At 42.1% G+C, this 18,827-nt stretch overlaps 1 protein-coding gene across 5 annotated transcripts in view; it reads right to left on the bottom strand.

Annotated features, from left to right (window-relative positions):
* Positions 1-18,827, bottom strand: part of Gpd2 (glycerol-3-phosphate dehydrogenase 2) — a 132,106-nt gene that overhangs the window by 90,740 nt on the left and 22,539 nt on the right. For 2 of the 5 annotated variants that reach the window (XM_031370302.1, XM_031370301.1), the window contains exon 2: positions 8,486-8,595. In XM_031370302.1, coding sequence (XP_031226162.1) covers positions 8,486-8,587 — 102 coding nt within the window. In that variant the 5' untranslated portion in view covers positions 8,588-8,595. Of the gene's footprint in view, positions 1-8,485; positions 8,596-8,932; positions 9,101-11,190; positions 11,303-18,827 lie in introns of those variants that run through there. The other 3 variants (XM_031370299.1, XM_031370300.1, XM_031370303.1) reach the window with 3 other exon arrangements.

Below are 18,827 nucleotides of genomic sequence, written 5' to 3'. Positions count from 1 at the left end.
AGAAGAAGAAGAAGAAGAAGAAGAAGAAGAAGAAGAAGAAGAAGAAGAAGAAGAAGAAGTAGTAGAAGTAAAGTAGAAAACCTCTCTAACCACAGAACTACACCCCAGGCCCCAGGAGGTACTCTTTGACCTGAAAAGAAACTAAATTTATTCCTTGAGCAAATCATTGAAACTTAGAATCCAGCTCATTTTGATTCCAAATTGAATGTCAAATTGAATGTCTACAATATCCCCTAGATCAACCAACTACTTTGTCAAATGGAAGGCAGAATCTTTATTTGTTTGAGTTTTGATGTTGTTATGTGTTTTTGTTTTGAGACAGAGTCTCTCTACTGCATAGCTCTGGCTGTCCTAAAATCACTATGTTGACCAGGCTGGGCTCAGACTCCCAGACATCTGCTTACCTATGCCCCCAAGCACTGGGATAAAGATGTGCACCATCACAGACCTTCTATAAGGCATAATTTCCAATTCAATTAGTAAAATCTAGAAATCCTAGCTTATCCTCCTAGCTTGCAGCCAGTCATGCTGGGCACCTCCAGAGAGGACTCAGGTGAAACAGCACTTGTCCCTGAAGCTCTCCCAAAGGCACTGACCTGGAACGGAGACAGGGCTCACCAGCCCCTCATCCCTTTCAGATGAGTACCATACTGACCCACTGAATCAAGGGACCTGTTCAAAATACTTCATGCTCAAACAGGAGATGCACAGTCTCCATCTCTGTGGAGACTTTATGAAATATAAGTGAGATTCATACATGCTCTTGCACAATTAGACCTTGGAAAGTTTTTGTTGAAAAAAATCTCAGATTACAAGAATAAGGTAAAATTGGGTCTACCTAACTTAAAAGTATCTTTAACCTAAACTGGGAGGTGGGAGACACCTAGAGAAAGCTTTCCAAACACAAAATATCAGGATGGGAGGATGGAAAAGGAACAGAAGCAAGAGGGCTCTCCCAGGGCATTTATAGAAAGTTTCCTCCGTCCCACAATATCCCTAAAAAGTTTCTTTAAAAGGCCTTCAAATGAATAAATAGTTGAAATGAAATGCAAAGTCAAATCAAAGTGAATGTCAATGCTGCTCAGTTAGCAACAGCCTAACAGCTCACCAGCTGTCAGCGCTAATCCTAGCTCAGCCGTTGACTCACGGGGGTGACCTATAGAAGTACAGTTAACCTCGCTGATTCTGTATGCCAGCAACAAAATAGCATCCCAAAGTCCTCGAAGGCCCAGTGTGAATTATAACTTCAAGATGCCGCCGTGGCCCCACTTTCGAGGGCTAAGTGTTAAATAAAAACCAAAATTAGATAGAAGCTGATAGGATGCTCTTCAGAGAACATTCCCAGCTCTGTCTGCATAATTTCAGTGCTTTGATGAAGCATGTCTCATAAGAAACAGTTTAACCATATAGAGTAGTTAAGAATAGTTTCAACTGGCCTTATCTAAAATACAAAGTATTCTGAATCCTCATCAAGCTTTCGATACTAGGCACATTCCCAACACGCTTAGTTGTATTTCTAGGAGAAAAGAGTCTTTCCAGGAATCTATGCAAAGGGTTCTAAATAGGAGAAGCAAGTGAATGATGAATGTCCTTGGTATAAGCCCTAACAATAAAACTCTCATTATAAGAAACAGCTCATTAGTCAGCCAGATTAAAAATGACATTCAAGACACATGTAATGGCTGGATGCTTAACAACAGGATTCTCTTCTTCCAGAGAAATGGGGCTGTAGGCAGCAAAGCCTTACAGGTAACAAGCCCCTGAACCATCGAAGAAATGAGTCCCTCCCCTCCCCGTGCTGATCGGTAAGGACAGTAAGAAAGCTTTGCAGTAAGCACTGAGTTTGGAGTTTGCTTGTTAGAGTGACTGGCTTCCAGCAATTCACCTATGGGATTGATATACAACTGTTAAGAGGGCTGGAGAGATGATTCAGCTCTTGCAAAGGACCTGGATTCAGTTCCCGGCACCCATGTGTACATTTAAAACCATCTGTCACTCCAGTTCTGGAAAATCCAGCTCCCTCTTCTAGTCTCTGTGGGCACCAGGCATATGTGTAGTACAAGGGAAACACTCATACCCATAAAATAGTTTTAAAATACAATTGTAAAATCTGTTTGGCAACCGAAGAGCCAACTTACCTATTTCATATACAGTTCATCATTCTGAAACTTTCCCCGGTGCGTGACACCTCACCCTTTGTAGAAAAACACTAAGATGCATATACTGTGAAACATTCTGCTTAAAAAGAAAGAAAAGCATCAACCAGGCAGCGTGCACTAGCTGGTAAGGAGGCCCCTGACACATATACAGGAGAGGACTGTGTGGTGTGGCCTCGGTAAGAGAAGAAGCACCTAACCCTTGAAAGACTTGAGGTCCCAGTGAGTGGGGAGGCCTGACAGGGTTGAGGAGCACATCCTCTTGGAGACAGGAGGAGGAGGAATGGGATGTAGAACTGTGGAGGGCAGGCCAGGAGTAGGTAACAACTAGACTGTAAAACAATAAAATAAAATTTAAAAAAAGAAAAGTGACAATCTTAATTCACCTGTTATGATGAGATGAGAAGTCAGACCCAGAGAACATAAGCCTGCATGATCTCATATGTGGAATCTAAAATAGTGAAACTATAGTGGCCAATAGAACGCTGAACACAGGGAGATATTGCTCAAGGGATTCTACATTCAAGGCTAACCTTGAACTTCTGATCTTTGTGCCTCTACCTACTACCCCAACCTTGGAAATTTTGTTTTTACCACTTATGACCAGACTTTTAAAGAGAAAGGCTGCTTGCAAACTGTGGGAAATGCCTGTGTAAGTGGAAGACAATTTACCTTAAGAGATGGGTGTGGTCATAAGTTTAAGGCCATTTGACAAACAGAGCATGAGTGAACATTCTACTAGACTTCAGACCCAAATATCCTCAGATTGGAAAACTTCTCTCATTGGAATTAAACTCTTCATGGTGTTGAGAGTGCTTAAGAGACATAGTGATGACATTCAAAGATGCTTGCTGGAGAAGGACAAAGCAAGTAGGTAGAACTTTTTAATTTAAATGTTGCCAGAAACCCATCTAATGTGTCTGTCTTCACTCACTTTGGTTATTAACATAGGCAAAAATACATAAACCAGCCAATTTTTAAGTTTGGTATTCTAATGCCTAAAAAACCCAGGTGTGTTCCAAATGCAAGACTCCAACATTGAGAGGAGGAAAGGGGGTACATGCGAATCTAAGAACCTGTGTGTGCCAGACCGCTGGTCTGTTCAGTAGGACTAAGAGCTCAGAAGGGGAAAGGCTAAGAGAAAAAGTCCTTACCCTTCTTATATTGAAAAATCCAAGTCTCAAAACGTTCACACCTTGTGCACACCAACAAGATTCCCCCTCCCCCCAGTTGCACTTGAAAGGTAAACTATTACCAGTGTCTGTGTTGCTCTGGCCTGTAAATGCAGTGCTGAGGAAGCTAGGGCAAGGATTCCAGACTGGGCTACAGAATGAGACCCAGTTTCAAAAGCAAAAGAACAAAATAAAAGACTTATTTTGAGTAGAGTTGATCATTCTATTTTTTTGTGCTTCTCCAATTTTGTCTTTTGCTACTGACAAAAAAAAGGTGGGGGGCCCCTTGGTGTCCATTCTACCAATAAGAAGGCACTGCTTTTTTGCAACTTTACAAATAGCTCACTGGAAGGGAAAGTCAGAAATACAAGTTAAAACAGTGCTCTCAACATCCTTGTGGACTTTAATTACCCATGTATGCCTTTGCTTTTCAGTCATGTAAAAAATATACCACTGCTACATTCATTGTTTCAGGAAGGAAAATGAGGTCAAGATTCGGGAAAACTGTCTACAATTGCTAAGCTGTCAAGACAGAAGTACTGGAGGCGGGCATGCTGAATGAGGCTGCAGGGATTGCTCCGTATATATTCTTCAGGGGAAGGCTGATTCATCAGCAGAATCTCCATGTTCCCTGATCTCCTTATAAGACCACTCCTCACACTAAATAGATCCCTATTCCTAAAGCCCACTCCCTAATTTCTGTTTGATGCAAAGGATGGGGGTTGGAGGGAGAAAAAGAAAGAAAGGAAGGAAGGAAGGAAAAAGAAGGAATAAAAAAGAAAGGTGAGGTGAGAAGAGAAGAGAAGAGAAAAGACGAGAAGAGAAGAGAAGAGACGAGACGAGACGAGTTGAGGGTGAGCTCACAAAGCCCACTGCAACTCCAGAGTGAGTAATGGAAAGAACAAATAGTGTGTCACCCAAGAGCGGCCCCTCACAGCTAAACAGACCTGTTAAATCAACCACAGGTTGGTTAGAAAGAAGACCACACCATACATCAGTTTTTCCAGTTCGTACCTTAATGGTGTGAATACGTTAATTATTTTTCTAAAAAATAAAAGCCTTTGTCCTAACATGAGAAGAGACTAGAGTCGTCTCAGGCTAACTTGTCCTATCTCGGCCCACTCCTCTCCATTCTTCCAATAGCTACTCTGGGACCGCGCCACACTTGTGTTTTTTGTAAGCTTACTCTGGAAGTGCTCCATGGCTCCCTCTCTTGATTACCCATTTCTCCCACTCTACTCAGGAGTGGCTTGGAATCAGATAAAGGAGAGCATCCTAAAAGAAGGTGCCTCTTTCTCTGCAGTGTTAGACTGGATGAGATGTCCTCTAACTCCTTTTCAACTAAAAGTTTATCATTAAACCCACAGAACCGACTTGTTTCTGAAAAATTACACACGAATGGAATGTAGTGGTAGAATGCTTGTCTACAATGTGTGAGACTCTGGGATTAATCCCCAGTACAACAACAACAAGGATTAAATTTTAAAAAGAAAAGCCCAGCAGTGGTGGTACACGCCTTTAATCCCAGCATTTGGGAGGCAGAGGCGGGTGGATTTCTGAGTTCAAGGCCAGCCTGGTCTACAGAGTGAGTTCTAGGACAGCCAGGGCTACACAGTGAAACCCTGTCTCGAAAAACCAAAAAAGAAAGTTAGGAAGGAAGGAAGGAAGGGAGGGAGGGAGGGAGGGAGGGAGGGAGGGAGGGAGGGATGTAAATTTTAAGTTGAGCTCAACTAGGTGAATACTACCAGCAGGAGAAGAAGATGCAATATATGGGCAGTTCCCTAGAATACCACTATGTGAAAGTTCTTCAACACCAACTCATGTTATTTACTGAAAAAAATATTTCTACTTGTGTTGTGGCTCAGCCCTTAGTACACACCTTTAATCCCAAACAATGAAGGTAAAGTTAGTTTGTAGAAGTTAGTTTGTTGAAGCACCACATTTGAAAGTGATGTCTAAATGAGTGGCAGACAAAGTAATGAATCAGAGAAAGATTTGATACAAAAGGATCTGCCCAACTCTTACAAGAAGAGGGAAGAAAAGGAGGCTACTTTAAGCAAGAGCAGAGCAGAGGGAGGGAAGAAAGAGGCGGTTTCACCGGGATCGTTTCACAGAGACAGTTGAAAAAAGAACGAGTTAGACACATGTGAGGACAGAACAATCCAGATAACAAGGAGTCAGAAGAACCAAACAGATGGCAAAAGTTAGTGTGAGGCCAAGCAGAGCAATTCAGTAAGAAACTGAGAGAAGCTAGATTCCATCAGTCAGCTCGGAGAGGAATTTGACCAGCCAGCCAGAGCTCAGAAGAAAAAAAAAATAGAAAGGGGGGAGCTTACTGAGCACTAAGGCTCAGAGGCTGACAACATTCTAGGCCTAGATAAGATAAGCAGTAAGCGTCTGGATGACAATTACATCAGGAGAATAAAAGTTACTTTTACACCTCTCTCCTCTCTCTCTCCCCTTTTTCTTTTTTTCCTTCCCTCCCTTCCTTCCTCCCTTCCTTCCTCCCTTCCTTCCTTCCTCACTTCCTTCCTTCCTCCCTTCCTTTCTTCCATCCTTTCTTTCTTTTCTGAGATGGGGTTCTCACTATGTGGCTAGCCATAGCTGCCCTGGAAGTGGTTATATAGACCAGGCTGGCCTCAAACTCACAGAGATCCACCTGCCTCAGTCTCACAAGTGGTAGGATTAAAGGTGTGCTCCATCACACCCAGCCTTCCGATTTATACCTAGGAGGCAGCAAACTTTCAGTCTAAACCATCTTAGAAAAATCAGAGCCGAGCAGGGGGAACAGCAGACAGCTACACCTGTATAACTAGGCAAAACTTCCCACAACAGTCAACAGAAAAATGGAGCATGCCCAAGGTCCTTTCAAAAATGTAGGCAAATCACAAGTCTCAAGGAGCAGATCATTTAAAAAAAAAAAAAAATCTGGAATTCAGTCACTATCATCCGCACACATTCAATGACTCTGACTGGTGCATTGTGGGAGAAGAGAACAGGTATTACATGTAACCTATTAGGGTAATCGGGTGCCTTACTGTGCTTTGATTTTCTCCAGCCCTAAGTCAGCTGCTCCAGAGCACTACTATCTCAAGTTTACTAGGTGAGATCAGTTGTTTAAAAAAAAAAAATCAGATTTTCAAAAGATGAAACCGTTAATACTTATATCGTTAATACTTATATAAGTATAAAATTAAGCCATAAACTTCATAGTAAAACATGCTTACTATGGTTAAAAGACATAAGCCACAAACAAATTTAGCAACACCTATTAGATATCATGACCTTTGGCATTGGCATTTCCCAGTTTCAGTTCAGATATCAGAAAGCTGGGGTGAACATAAGAGAAGTAATCTGATCTCTAATGCTCATGTCCCCAACTTGTAAAATAGACTCAGCATCTCTCATGTTTACTCTCAAGAAACCAAAGCAGCTTTTTAAAAGAAAGTGCATCAAACACAACGAACGGATGAGAGGGGACTCAACAGTTAGACAGTTAATGTGGGCAACACACACACACACCCTGGGAAGCCCTTGGGCCTGGTGCCCATGCTTCAGCATAAAAAGAAAAGGTGACACTAAATACCTCTCTTTAGGAAAAACAAACAAACAAACAAACAAAAATGAGCCTCCAGGTCTGGGTCAGGTCAGTGGCCAGGCCTATAATCCCTGCCTGATTATAGTCTCTTTCTTTTTCTTCTCCTTATTCCTCCCTTCCTTCCACCTCTGCCTCTGCCTCTGCCTCTTCTTTCTTTCTTTCTTTCTTTCTTTCTTTCTTTCTTTCTTTCTTTCTTTCTTTCTGTCTGTCTGTCTTCTACCCTTTTCTTCCTTCCTCTATTCTTTCTTTCCTTCTTTCTTTTTTCCCGTCCACTCCCCCTTCCTCTGACAGGGTCTCACTGTGTAGCATTGGCTGTGCTAGAACTCTGTATGTTGATCAGGCTAGCCTTGAACTCAGAGATCCACTGGCCTCGCCCTTTGTCTTTGAGGTGGAATTAAGGCATGCATCACTATGCCTTTATATTTCTTAAAGGTTTAGTTACTGACAGAGCAGATACATTATCTCATGTAAGGAGGGTGATTCAGCGAGGGCAATAACAGTGGGATTAATATGAATATTCTGAAGACAGTGTTTATTTCCTTTTATTTTTCCCTTTGTACCACAACCATGGGTTGCGGGCAGGAAATGATCTCATGGCAGGATTTTGTACTCTTTGGCCTTGAGATGCTGTAGTTAGTTTTGGTCTCCTGTTTCTCTCCTCTCAGGCTGTCTGGGCAGTCCTGCTTCAAGGGGAGAGTAGAGGAGGTCCAGTGACAAAGCAACAGCTCCTCACCATTTCTGTGGCTGCCCTTAAGCCACAGGTTCCCCTCCACTCATTCTTCCTGTGTCTTTGTGTTAGAAGATGGTAGAACTTGGCATACTGCTTGGAAGTTTCTACCCTAAGTGAGAAATTGCCTTGTATTTAGAGTGAATAAGCTCCTCAGAATTTTTTTTTTTTTTTTTTTTTTTTGAGACGGACTGGGTTTTTACTCTGTAAGCCTGTCTGGCTTGGAACTCAGACAGCTTATTCTTGACTTGATTTTTCTGTACACAGAAATCTCAACAAAAGCAGGCAAGCGAATCTCTTGAGTTCAAGACCAGCCTGATCTATAATAGTGAGTTCCAGAACAGCCAGGTCTAAAGAGTGAGTGAGTTAGGGGGAGAGGGGGAGGGGAAAAAGGAAGAAGGGAGGGAGGAAGGGAGGGAGGGAAGGAAAAGAAAGAGAATATAATCAGGCAGGGATTGTGGGGGGATATAAGCAGACAGTAGGACTGGACCTTTGCTTTCCGCCTTTTTTCCCAGACTCCTGCCTTCTAAGAGGATAAACTTGGCAGGAGTGAGGAAGGCACCCGGGCATCTCAATGAACTGGGCAAAGTAAACTCTAAATGAACAAACTCTGGCACGAATAAATGAGGCAGTCTTTAAAAATCAAGGAGCCAAACAAGAGACTTTGGAGAAGACAAGCCTATTTTAAAACATGAGGTGCTCAAAGCTCGTGGGCATCATTCGGCATCATTTTAAGGGTCTCTCAAACGAACAGGAATTTTAAGAGTCGTTTGTACACAGCCATGAGCACACAGAGACAGCACCCATGCTTCATCGTACAGTTGTTACTCACTTGCTTCCTTCTGTAATGAGCAAACTGAGAGAGTCCCAAAATCGTGGCCAGAGCTCCTCCACCCACAAGAATAGTCCCTTTCACTGCCTTTTGAAACGCCATTGCTCAGCCTACGAAGGAAAAAAGGAAAAAAAAAAAGTTAATTTCATTGAATAACAATCTTAATCATAAGACATTGCAGAGATTATCTTAGAGTAGACAAGGAAACATAAAATAAGAAGATTCCTGGCATGACAATGGGTATACTATAATCCAAGAGGACTAACTCAAAAAAAAAAAAAAATACAGAACAAGGAAATTGATTATGTAAACGTTACATTCAGAGCTGACAGGAATTAAAGAAAGAAATGCAAATTAAGAGACAACTCAGAGTATTTAAACAGTATAAAGTCAAGAGAGCTGTGAAAAGAAATGTCGTTGTGGATTTGACAAAACTACAAGCTGTACTTGCGAATTTGTTCCCCAGCTAATCCTCTCCACAAGGGAAACCAGTGGGAGTCCCGGGTCATTCAACAGGACAATAAACTGCAGGCCTACTTCAGGTTCTTAGGCCACGGGTTCAACTCAAACTCAGAGACAACTTTCTGGAGCTCTCCCTTCTTGGTGTAACTCTCACAGAAGCTGAAAGCTGAAACAGAGATTTCCATCGCTAAAACAGTGGACATTTTACAGATAGGAACTCAACAGATGCAGGCCCTGGTCCTCTAACAGCATAACTTAACCTGCAGTAACTCCTTTTGTTAGTGGAATTTAAAGGGGGAGAAGGAGGAGACAAGAAAATGAGGGAGGTTTTCCTGTAGCCAGCGACAGGCCAGCAGAGGCAAGGAGAAAGCTCCTTTGTGTTCACAGGGTGTTGCTAAATAAAGTGCTGTATTGTGGGAGGGCTTGCTTTCTTTTCCCTTCTTTTCTGCTACTAGATTGATTGGATTTCTTTTTTAAGTTCTTTTCGTGGGGATTTAAAAATATTTTCTGACTTCTTTAGAAGCCAAAACCATTGCAAGGAATAAGAATTCCATCAAAATCCTCTGGTCTACTTTTATTCTGTCAAACATAAAATGATAATACTATGTGAGCATTTTTTTTTTAACTTAGGAGCAAATAATTTGACCTGCCTACACCTTTCTCCTTCCATTCACAAAAGCAACTGGCACGCCCAACCTCTTAGAAGGAAGCTATTACTCTATTTTCAAGAACCAGTAGTGATCAGACCTGTCTGAACAAGTCACTTGTGCCTGACTAATATGGAATATAAGAGCTTGCTAAGTTTAAAGGTAGTTTAACTTAGAATCCAAAAATGAAAAAAAAATTCAATATAAATTATATGTTGGATTTCATATTGGATGTAAAATATCTGTTCTACTCTCCTAAATTAAAGAATTTCAGTACAGTTAGTAACTAGATTCTATAGAGAACTCATTCTGGAATACTATAAATTATACACTAAAATAGAAGCTGACATTTTTTAATTTTTTTTCTTTCTGATCTTCTTCACAAACTCCAACATGGTTTATTATTATTCTTACTATAACATTATTGTTGTTGTTATTATTATTGTTGTTATTATTATTATTATTATTATTATTATTATTATTATTATTACTACTACTACTACTACTACCCAGGGAACTATTTAAAATAAATACCCTGACATTGGAGGTCTCTCCTTTACTATCTTTGTTGATGTGAGTTAGAAGAATGGGAAAAATCAAGGGACAGAGGAAGGGAAGGGAGCCCTTCCATAAAAATGGCTGAAGCCCCTCAGCAGCCAGAGAAGCAAGATTCCTGATCAATATTTGCTTAAGAACATCCTTCTCTAGCGGTAAATCTGCTATTTTCTAGAAATCTCAACCAAAACACTTACGGTAGAAGAGCATGTCCTAACTTCCTTTCATGGTCCCTTGGGTTTCACTGTAAGCTCTAATCCTGTCCAAGGAACCTCTAAAACCAGTCTACAATCTGGTTTATTGGAGAGGTAGAGGAGAGGGAGAAGGACACAGAGAGAGGCAGGAGAGGAGGAGAAACAGGTTTCTTAGCAGTCCTTTGAGACTGAAGTTGAGAGGCACCAAAACAGTACAAACAGCTACTGGCAAGAGACACTGTGCACTCATCCTTAAAGATCCTATACTCATACATGGATGGTTCTTATCCATTGCCTGTACTTCTCTCCCTTGAACTCTGAGAAGTCCACAAGAATGTCTTTTTGTAAACTAATTCTTGATTGAGATGTGAACATTCCTGCTCTTAGTGTTCTATGAGCACTTTTCTATTCTTAATAAACTCCAACTATTCACACAGACTTAGACTAAAATACAACTCTGGTCAAAGCCATGAATCCTGCGCTGACCTGAGTCAGGATCCCTAAAAGCATGAGGGAACTTCTCCGGCTGCTTCGAGCAGCGATGTGGAGCTGGGTCTTCATCCGCCACCACTGACACCTTCCCTGCGTAACTATCCACTTTTGCTCAAACTGTGTTTGCCGGTTAAGGAAGGCAAACAGTCAGTTACCCTTAGACTAAACCCTATCTTCTTTAAAAGTCAAAAGCAGACACCCAGTTGTCACACAGCCTTACATTATTTAAGGTGCTGAGACAACTGTTCATATGAGCGCCTGTCTCAACTTGAGAACTCATGGTGACCCTGAGACGGCCCTCTATCAGACAGTTTGATCAACTCAAAACAGAGATTAGAGTCCTAGTTTTATTTACCTAAACAATGTGAGTGCCTACCCCATATAAACAGAAGCCTGGTAGTCCATTGGATGTGACTGTGGTGGATGGCTTGACTTGGGGTGATAGCGCTACTTGTCTTGATGATAACTTCATTCATGACCTCACAAAGGAAACCACACATCATCAAGGACAACTGTGGGGTGGTACACAGAAGTCAATGAAAATGTCTTAGCATTAGGTGTTGGTCCATTCGGCCAAATAAGTGTAGGGCAGATTCTTCCAGAAGGGTGGCTTTCCTACCCACATAATTATAATCTTTCAATTTAATTTTCCTACACTAAACTTCACAAAAGATTGGTTTTAATAACCCATTAATACTAAAAGAAAACTATACTTATAACACCAGAATTAGCAATAATTTTTGCAGGAGTCATCTCTTTTATAATCCCATGCAATAATTAAAAGATCATTTCTACTGAGGCCCTGTCTCCAAAAAAAAAAGATTATTTCTACTATTACCAAATCCTTCTATAAGGTCGCCTAGCTGCTACCTGTAATGAGTAAATAAAACGCACGCATAGGCAGCCCAAAAACTAAAAGATAGACTGTTCCATCCAGTTATCCTAAAATCAGCATTGATATGTTTCTTTTTTATTAAGAATGTCAAAATGGGCCGGGCAGTGGTGTGCCTACCTTTAATCCCAGCACTTGGAAGGCAGAAGCAGAGGCAGAGACAGAGGCAGAAGTAGGTGGATTTCTGAGTTCAAGGCCAGCCTGGTCTACAGAGTGAGTTCCAGGACAGTCAGGGATACACAGAGAAACCCTGTATCAAAGAAAAAAAAGAATGTCAAAATGGAACTGGATGTGGCAGCGCGTGCCTGTAATCCCAGCAGTTGGGAGGCAGAGCCAAGCCTGTCTCTATTAGTTCCAGGCCAGTGAGGTCTCTTAAAATGAGACCCTACCTCAAAAGGATGAAAAAAAAAAAAGCACAATGACAACAGTAGTTAGATATTCATGGAAAGGTTGCTTTACTTCTCACATATTAACTCATTTCATCTTAAAACATCTAGTTTCAGTTAGCGAGTTGGCTCAGTGGGCAAAGAGCTCACCTCAGAGACACAAGGAAGGGCTTGAGCACAGACCTCCTGAACCCACTTAAAAGGCAGGATTTGGTAGCATGTATGTACAGCCCTAGCTCTCCTGCAGGGAGATGGGAAGTAGAAAGAGAAGAATCTCCCAAAAGCTCACTGGCCAGCTACCCAGGTGTATGCAATAGAAAAGCAAAAGGCCCTGTCTCAAAGTGGAAGGCAGTGGCTGAAACCTGAAGCTGTCCCATAACCCACCAGCCAACAACACACACACACACACACACACACACACACACACACACACACACACACATACACACACTGGCATACACATACTATGTCATTAAAAGACGCAAGGGGAACCTCTGGCAAAATATCTGCCAATAAATAGCCTTGGGCCAAATAAAGCATGAGCCTTGCTTTAATGTTTCAAAAAAAATTACTTAAAAGCAATAAATATAAACCTTGCACCACCAACATAACCTTATAAGGAAAAGGGTTTCACAGTGGTTACAAAAAAAAAAAAAGATTATTTCCAAGTATCAATTATAGAAATAACAAAAGGGGCAAAAGAGTTGGCTCAGCCATGGGGACCCCGTCTGCTCTTCCAGGAAGGGATTCTCAGTGCCAACCTGGTGGCTTACAACCTTCTTGAACTCCTGTTCCAAGAGAAGGGCTCCAAACACCTTGGCACCGGGCACTCAAGTGGTATACAGGCATGCATGCAGGAAGAACCTCCATATACATAAAGTAAGATTTTTAAGTAATAAAAGCTACAACTAAGAAGATAGCAAATAATGTGAGGCAGAATAGGAAATGAGGAAAAATTAAGGGAATGCAGGAATAGAAAGAAGCTGCCCACCCCAGGACCTGCCTTATTAGAAACTTCGACACAACCTAAAAATCAAAGTTATCACAGTGTTTGTTCTTAGGGCATTAACAACAATGAGCATGATCACCCAGGGTCAGGATGTTTATGGCCTTGAGATCAACTGTATTACCATTCTTTCATGTGAATCTTAACCAGGCACCTCATAAACCCACCTCAATACTTTGTTTACAAATGAAAATTCCTCGCTGGGGCAGTGGTGATGCACACCTTTAAACAGTCAGGAGAGTATTTGGGGCTCTTACTGAGGTCCTGGGTTCCCCAGCAAGTACATACTCAGGAGGATCACAGTTGTCTGTAACTCCAGTTTCAGCTGATCTCATCTGGCCTTTGTAGGGTACCAGGCATGCGTATGATGCACATATATCCATGCAGACAAAGCACTCATACACTTAAAATAAAAATATTTTTTTTAATTTTGAAGAAAAATTTTTAAAGGTAAATCAGCTCACATTTTTCCAAATTTTAAATTTACTTAATTTCTAAACTTTGCTTAGTCAGCAAACTTGACATTATATCCTTTGACTAAGGTAACTGTGTTTCACTCTAAATTGTTCTGAAATCCTTCCACACTGAAAGGGCCCATCTCAAAGAGCCCTCTCTAGGATTCTGCTTCACCTGAGCAGAGGTGGTGCTCTAAAAAATAAATAAGCAAAGTAAACAAACAAACAAATAGAAAATGATACAACCACAAAATTAACTAGCATATCCCACAGCTCAATGCCCAGTTTCTGGACTGTTAATTAAATCACATGCACAGTGGTTCAGGACTGGCTCCCAGGTGGCACACCCTGACTGTAATTCTTCCAAGAAGTGTAGCTCAGCTGGCCAAGCCTAAACAAAATAGCCCTCACTTACACACACATCTGCTTGAGATGTATGTCTCCCTTTACAGTGCAGAAGGTTGTGAGAAAGAAGAGGCCAACTAGATAACAATGAAGTGGTCCCCATGTGGGCTGAATGAGCTCTGTTTCGGGCAACCTTGGGAAATGTGACCAACGAGAACTGACAAACGATGACAGGAAGAAGTGGGCAGAGAACAAACATGGTAAAGTGAGGGGTCCTGGGAGCTGAGGACTGGCCCCACTGGTGCAATGTTCTGATTCAGACAGACAAACCGGATGAAGGAGGGAAGAAGACCAGTTTGGAACTGAGAAAATTTCAAATCTTCCTACAATGCTTATTTGAAGAAAACAAAAGAGTTAGCCATAAATCCATCTCAAACTTATAAAAAGGGGACTTTCAAAGTAATCAGCCACAGGTGTTGGCTTAGGAAACATCATCAGCCTCGAAGTGACCATTGCAGCTGCTCCTTGAGTGCCCACAGACACCAACTACAGCCGCCACTTCTCGAAGTCTGCAGGCACTGCCTGAGCTTACCTGGTCCAACTGAACCCTTGGCTGTCCCTCAAGGACATCCACTATAGATAGCAACTAAGATCAACATACACCTCAAACAGTCCGGGAGTGTTCCCTACCTGTCTCCTACCACCCAGACCCAAGGCCTCCCTCTCAGCCAAATCATATATTTGAATAACTTCGTCAAACATCTACCTTTAAAAGCAAGAAACAACCATCAACTGAAACACATGAAAAGGCCAACAAGAAGAGTCAGCAGTGAAAGGGCTTGCCACACAAACCTGACCACCTGAGTTCAGTCCCCCAGATCCCAACGTGGAAAGAACTGCCCTCTGTCTCCACACCTTTGTCATGGCCTGTCAGCACAAGAGGCATAGGAACACAATAATAAAACAAATTTTAAGACAGAAAAATATAGAAGGACAACCAGAAATATACTTATGCTGGAAAGAATATTTCTGTCCTGGCCCCTGAATTCTCTACCTAAAAGTACTCACTTTACTGTCCACTCTAGATCTATAGCTAATCTCTCTCAGCACTCATCAGTAAAGAAACTTAAGTAAGAACTCGGGCAATCGTAACCATCTCTCACTGTGACAGAAACCTCCGACCTGTAGACAAACTTCCCTATCTTTCTGGCCTCTTATAAGCCATACCAATGACCTGCAATGACCTTTTAATCTCCGTGTTTTCCACAAACTGCAGAAAAAACAGGAACTTCAAGATTTTGACTGGTATGGCAGCCGAGGAATGAGCATCCTTTACACATGTGATCAGTGTGAGGAAAAAGTGCAGGTCAAAGAGCACACTCTCAGCTGGCTGTGGCGGTGCATATCTGTCATCCCCGGACCAGGAAGGAGGCCAGCCTGAGATGAATAGCAAGGCCTGTCTTGAAAGGCAATGGGCTGAGCATAGAGTTCAGTAGTGGAGCTCTTGTCTAGGAAGAAGAGGAATTCAAGCGTGTAGTTTCGGGGACCAGGCTCTATAGCAAGAGTGTTCCACACTCTTCTGATTACCTACACTGAAAAGCCCAGGTGCACAAGGCATTTCAGATACAAAATATGATCCCCAGGGCATAACTTAAGACTTAGCATGTGCTCTCTTACTAACCATTTACACACTAAGCCTACAAGCCGGCCCAAAGGTAACACAAAGCCCCCACGCTTCACTCCCCGTTTGCAGCTGAGCACGGAAAGCCACCCCCTCTTCCCACTGAGTCACATCACGCTGTCACACCCATGAGAGGCACCACACCGGGGCCCAACCCACGTGTCCAACCACATATTAATCCATTGGCTTTTAAAAGAAAGGTATGTGAATTTTACAAAATTAAAAATGCAGCACTTGCTCAGCGGAAATCCTGCCCAGTAAGTTCAGAAGTTAGAGACTGACAGCAATCCACCGCACAATGGGAGTGGACAAAGTGAACTCAAATCACTTTCTCTTCCACTTACGCTAAAGCTCAAGTTAAAACTACAAGGATTTCTGGGTTCTTTGAACTAGTGAGGTTTTTTTTGTTTGTTTGTTTGCTTTGTTTTGTTTTGTTTTGATTTGGGGTTTATTATTGTTTGAAGTTTTCTGAGGCAGTCTCCAGTAGCACAGGCTAGCCTTAAACTTCTGAGCTCTTGCCTCTGCCTCCCCAGTGATGAGGCGATGGGGAAGCAGCAGCAAACCTAGGTTTGGGCAGGTTGTAGCAAAGCAAACTCTTTATTATTCTAACTGCCCACAAAGAAGCATTTTTTTTGGTTCAGACACAGAACATACTGACAAGGGCTGACACAATCAAGTGGTGACCAAAGCACAACTAGATGTGACCCAATCACGTTCTGAGAACAGACGCCTATCCTTCAGTCACCCTTGAGAGTGTGTGTGTGTGTGTGTGTGTGTGTGTGTGTGTGTGTGTGTGTGTGTGAACATGACAGCAGGAATCAATAAACCTGGAGGCTTTCAGAAGTCACTAAGCAAAGCATCCTCCTGGTTCAGGTTCTGGGTAACTAAATTCTAGGCTGTGGCTGAGAAGGAAGGTAAGCACTGATTGGAGGCCAACCTGATCTACACAGTTTTAGGCAAGCCAGGATTAAATAGTGAGACTCTGTCTCAAAAGAACCAAACCAGGTGTGACGGTACATACCTGTAATCCTAGCACTTGGCAAAGAGCGAGGAAGGACAATCAGGAGTTCATAGCCAGCTGTCACTATATAATTTGTTCAAGTCACCCGAATCTATGTGACAGCCTTCCTCCAAAACTAGAACAAACTAACTAAAAGACCATACCTGAGTTTGAATTATAATTCGTAATAGCACAATATTTTCAAATCAACTTTTTATACTACAGAAAGCTAAACTGTTTAAATACAGATCTACTCCACCACTACTACAAATACTTCCAGAGAAGAAGTCCTGGAGAAGAACTGACTTAGAAATAATTCTGTGGCCAGGAAGTATGCTGGAGTGGGGATTCAGGCAGTCCACTGCCTTTCGATAAAGATGATCCCAGAGAACGGAGATTACGGCACTGTATACCTGTGCTCCTTTTCAACCCCAGCTTGCTGAATTCTACATGTAAATTCACTTCTCCACACATCCAACAGTCCATATGTATATGTGGATGCTTAAGCTGCACACACAGTGACTGTGTTAGAAAATCTGAAATACACTAGTCACAATAATCTCAGACTGTATTGTTCTTGGTAAAGTGATCAGATTCCCTAAACATGTCTCACCCTCAAGGAAACAGCCATAAAAAAACCAAGAGAGGCTGAAATAAAATGTCTGCTCACAATGGTCCTATTCAAGGGTATATGCAACAGTAGAGCATTGTCCAGTCCCTTCACCTTTGCTGGAAAAATACTCAGTTTTCTTTCACCTAAGCAAAAATTGTGAGCGATGTTCTTGCTTGATCTCAGTCATCCTAGCTATAGCCAGGTGTAGTCCTCATGCCTGAGATCATACTAGTAAGCATGCTGAACAACAGGAATGGCAATAGGTTCAAGGCTAGCCTGAGCTATAAGGCAAGACAATGTCTCCAAATAAATAAAAGCCTTGGCCAAAACAGACTCGATCATAAGATCTTATTCACCCCACCCCACCACCATGTGGCATCCTTCTTAATATTCTTTTCTGATTTTTTTCCTTTTCTCCCTTATGAAGTTTGGCACACACCCTAAATGGAAAGCATAAGTATAGACTTATAAGCAAAGTAGTTACCAGGAGCTGAGATATTCATCGGTACCAACATGACACAGCTAACGACAAAGGCAGTCAAACAGAGAACATAAGGCATTCTGCTCAGTATTCTAAAGCCATCTTTTTCATTTAAGGGGGGAAGTGAGCCTAATAAGATGGCTCACTGGGTAAAGGCACTTGCCTCCAAGACTGAGAACCTGAATTTAATCCCCAGAACCCACAAGGTATAAGAAAAGAACCAACTCCTGCAAGCTGTCCTCTGACCTACACACAAGAGCAGGAGCACGCATGCACACGTACACACACACACACACACACACACACACACACACACACACACACACACGTACTCTTCCTGCAAAGGACCTGAGTTCAATCTCCAGCACCCAGTAGAAAACACAATACTATGAATGCCTTCAGTTCTTAGTCAGCCCAAGCATCCATCTCAACTTTTCCTGTATCTGCTTTATAAAAATTTTTCTCTATTTCTTCCAAACTATCAGGCTGGTGGTAATTTCTATAAAGTTTAAGCTCTCTATGTAGGTCCAACTTATCACTATGGTTAGAAACCAAGAGCCAAATTAACTAAAACTGTGTTCCAAAAACAAACAAATACCTCCAAATATTGAAAAGAGGCCACAAAGCAGCACAAAGGCATCTAGACTTTCACCCTGACTTTATTGCTTCCTGGGCATTTCTCCCTGTCTCCTCATCTTGCAAGTTAGAAAATTAGTGGATTTTGCTGTACGCAATGCGGATACAGGAAACTACACACAGTTCTTACAAACACAAAGAATTCCATGATAGGCACAATGGGGGATACCAGTCACTAGGGAAGCAAAAGTCTGAGAATCCTAAATCAAGGCCATCCCACACAGAGTGTTCCAAATCCTCCTGGCTAAGAGAGACTCTGTCTCAAAACTCTAAAACCTGCCGAGAGTGGTGGCACACACCTTTAGTCCCGGCACTTGGGAGGCAGAGGCAGGCGGATTTCTGAGTTCGAGGCCAGCCTGGTCTACAGAGTGAGCTCCAGGACAGCCAGGGCTATACAGAGAAACCCTGTCTCAAAAAAAAAAAAAAACTAAAACCTGGGTAGGGTGTGGTGACCCACACTTTCGATCCCAGCATTTGGGTGGGAGGCAGAAGCATGG

This window comes from Mastomys coucha, unplaced genomic scaffold (genome assembly GCF_008632895.1).
Source record: "Mastomys coucha isolate ucsf_1 unplaced genomic scaffold, UCSF_Mcou_1 pScaffold15, whole genome shotgun sequence".
NCBI lineage: Eukaryota > Metazoa > Chordata > Mammalia > Rodentia > Muridae > Mastomys > Mastomys coucha.
The sequence above is the reverse complement of the archived record's forward strand: the minus strand, read 5'-3'. Positions and strand labels throughout refer to the sequence as shown.